Below are 3,656 nucleotides of genomic sequence, written 5' to 3'. Positions count from 1 at the left end.
ACGTCTTCTCTGATTGAATAAAAGCAAGTTCACAAAACTCCAACATCAGACAAGCTAACTTTGTGACCATGAGAGAGCAAGACAAAAATAAGACCATTCTGAGCACCAACAAAGCAAGAGCATTATCCAAATCACACAAAAACCGATCAAACATCCCGTTTTATCAGTGGACATGAGGCACTGTTACTTCTTTATCAATTGCAGCTTTAGTCTTGCCCCATTAATCCTGCTTTCTAGCTAAAAATTATTGAGCCCTAACTGGTTTGGCTCAGTGGATGGAGTGTCGGCCTTCGGACTCAAGGGTCCCAGGTTCGATTCTAGTCAGGGGCATGTACCTTGGTTGCAGGCGTATCCCCAGTGGGGAGTGTGCGGGGGGCAGCTGATCGATGTTTCTCTCTCATCGATGTTTCTAAGTCTCTATCCCTCTCCCTTCCTCTCTGTAAAAACTCAATAAAATATATTTTTTTAAAAAATAAAAGTTATTGATACCTAATCATAAAAATGCCCCCCTGCTTTCTGAAAGCACCAAATACAGAGCAAAACTTCACTTCTTTGAGCCTTCCCCAAAAATTACCTAGCCCAAGCCATTTAATTGTAATATATATGCCTAATGTTTGCTACAGTTCTGAATGTAATATTCAGGGGGAAAAATAGCAGTCATTGTGATAGTAGAGATGAGGTCAATGAGAAATTCACCTCTAGTACTATCATACAATCCAATGGAAAAATAGGATTCAAATTTTGTTCAAAAATCATCCTACACAAACCTTAGAAATTATCAGGTCTATTCTATTAAATGTCATGCACATAACATCACCACCATCATCACCCTCACCATAAGCCACACACTGAAGTCGTCTTCCTGACTTCCAATAATAATCTTCAATATTTTATATTCATATATCATTTTTATAATCAATACCATATATCTCACAGAAAACTAAATATGAAAAATTGAATTTTTTTATACTAAATATGAGTCTCATGATCTCAACTATTGTAGATAATTCTGGTATTTTGTCAGCAAATTTATATAATTCTACTTTAGCTTCAGTTCGCTTCGGGACCCCACCTGCCCAGACAGGGCCTGGATCCCACCCTCCATGGATTCCTCAGCCCATCTCATTCCCGGGGTCCAGTGATCTCAGATCACCAACAGGAGCTGATTATACCTGAGCAAATCATGACCCTTGGCACTATGCAGTGTAAATGGGAACTAATGCCTGAAAGATAGAGATAGCAAAGGACGGTCACAAGGTAACAAAGATAAATGTTTACTTCTCTGATGTCTGTCCAGGTAAACATGAGATGCTCAAGATCAGGAAATGTGTCATATGCATCTATCTTTACCTCCTCACTGCCAGGCACAAATGCAAGGGGCAGAGCCAGAGTTAAAGCGTCTGAGCTGAATGAGTGAAAGGAGACATGGCAGGACCCCAGCATACCTGGGGAGCAGTCATCAAGATTTCCTGGTTCCCTCTTGCCAGGCATCTTGGCATGTGTGCAGGAAGAAGCTGCAGACCGGGAGGGGAGTGTGTGGCACTGTCACCTCCCCCTGCTTGTGAAAGCAGCAGCATGCCCAGTCCCTGTGTCACAACCCAGCACAGGATAAAAGGGCTCCTGCCCTGGGCTCCCCATCCACAGCCTCCTCAGGAACACACTTCTGCCTCCTCTGCACCGGGTGAGTGTCTGTAAGGGGACAGGCCTCAGCTGGGAGTGATGGGAAGACGGGCCCAGACTTCAGTGGGGAAGAGGGACTCAGAAGTGTCCGGTGTGGAAGCAGCACGAAGAGGACCTTGGAGGGCAGCAGGGCATAGGAGAGGGGCAGTGAGCAAGGAACCTCTGTGAATGCATCCAGGTCTGTGAGCTGGCAGGGCCCTGGCTGTCAGCATCCCCTCCAGTCCTTACCCTGGAAGGTGCCCACTTGCCAGAGACCTTCTCCGGGCGCGGCTACAGGGCTGCGTTTGCTTCCATGCTTCCAGGAAGACAGGCAGATGCGGAGTCCTTTTGGAAAGAGGGCCAAGTGAGGGGACTGTCTTTTCAGCTCATTTTAAGTTGAGAGCCGTTTCTGTTTCCTCCTGAGCATCATAGCTGAGGAGGCAGCTGGTGTGAGGAGCAGGGGCTTTATCAGGCTGTTCCTGGAGGAGACACTGGCCTGGAGCTCTTGCGCTGACCTTTTCCTTTAACCAATCCAGGCTCACTCACCTCCTGCCGAGATGTCCTGCCAGCAGAACCAGCAGCAGTGCCAGCCCCCTCCCAAGTGCACCCCCAAGTGCCCCTCCCCGAAGTGCCCCCCAAAGAGCCCAGCACAGTGTTTGCCCCCAGCCCCCTCTGGCTGTGCTCTGAGCTCTGGGGGCAGCTGTGGCCCCAGCTCCTCGGAGGGTGGCTGCTGCCTGAGCCACCACAGGCCCCACCGCAGGTCCCACCGCTGCAGGCGCCAGAGCTCTGAGTCCTGTGACACTGGCAGTGGTCAGCATCCTGGGGCCTCGGGCTGTGGCCACGGCTCTGGGGGCTGCTGCTGACCTGGATCTGATGCTGAGACAAGCGACTTGAGAGGAGACAAAGTTCCAGGGACCAGCCTCTGCCTAGTGTGTGCCCTCTCAGCACCCGCATGTGTGCCCTTGGCCGGCGCTGAGGTGTCTGTGGAGAGCAGCTGAGAGCCTCAGTGGCTCCTTCTCTCCACACTCCAGGGCCCCACAGCATGCCCACCTCCAGCTCTGCGGGAACCTGCACCATCTACCCCGTCACCTGTGTGTGACCCTGTGAAAAAATAAAGTTTTTGTTTCCTCAGCACCACTAGGCTCTTTGACTTTGTTCCAACCCAGGTTGCTCTGGGAGTGTCTCCTCCCCTCTGTTTCTCAGGCCACCACTACCTTGGGGAAGAGGCAGGTCCTGACTCTAGGCCAGAAAACACAGCAGTTCCATTTCCTGCAAAAGGGCCTGTGGGGACACTTTGTGTTGGGGCAGGAGGAGGAAGGGTGCTGGTTTCAGCCCCACACCAACGAAAGGAAAAGATCCCACAACATGATGTGGGAAAGGGTCTGACTCAAGCCTAGGCTCTGCTGGAGGGATTCCAGGATCCCCAACCAAGAGCCAGGGGCTGGGAGGCAAAGAATGAGAAGTCTGGCCAGAAAAGAGGTTGAGAGACCAGGGGAGGAAAGAGAGGCCATGGGAGGATTATTAACTCAATTTCTTCAATGAGGATCTGGGGAAGAATGACGAGAGATAAAACTGAAGAGGTTGTAGATTCAGGGGAGACGTTGGGCTCTAAAATATCTGATGTGAGAAAAGTGGAAAGAAGAGAAACATGGAACTGGGAAATGGTGCTGGTTTTAAGAATAAAAATAATTATAAGATTAAATATTTCCTTAGCACTGACATGAGTCAGGCAGGATCCCAGCTGTTTGGCATACGGTTCTTCAGTTAATCCTCCCAACAGCCCTCATTATCTCACATTGCAGACACGGAAACATCATCGTCACACATTTTCTCAACTTGCTACAAATCAATGCAACAAACACACTACCCTGATTTCCTTCAAAGTAATAGAATTCTCTCTAAATTACCTTCTTCCAGCCCAGCTCACTGTGTTTAATTTTGCTTTTTAAGTTTCTATCAGTAAGATTCCAAACCACGTAGGTCATAATTGCAATAGG

General features: G+C 49.0%; 1 protein-coding gene across 1 annotated transcript; it reads left to right on the top strand.

The window, feature by feature from the left end:
• Positions 1–2,216: 2,216 nt before the first annotated feature.
• On the top strand, positions 2,217–2,793 carry LOC132220468 (late cornified envelope protein 3D-like). The gene has a single exon (XM_059673596.1). The coding sequence runs from the start codon at positions 2,217–2,219 to the stop codon at positions 2,520–2,522; it is 306 nt and encodes a 101-aa protein (XP_059529579.1). The 3' UTR covers positions 2,523–2,793.
• Positions 2,794–3,656: the final 863 nt, after the last annotated feature.

The sequence above is a fragment of the Myotis daubentonii genome, chromosome 18 (assembly GCF_963259705.1).
Source record: "Myotis daubentonii chromosome 18, mMyoDau2.1, whole genome shotgun sequence".
Taxonomy (NCBI): domain Eukaryota; kingdom Metazoa; phylum Chordata; class Mammalia; order Chiroptera; family Vespertilionidae; genus Myotis; species Myotis daubentonii.
The sequence above is the reverse complement of the archived record's forward strand: the minus strand, read 5'-3'. Positions and strand labels throughout refer to the sequence as shown.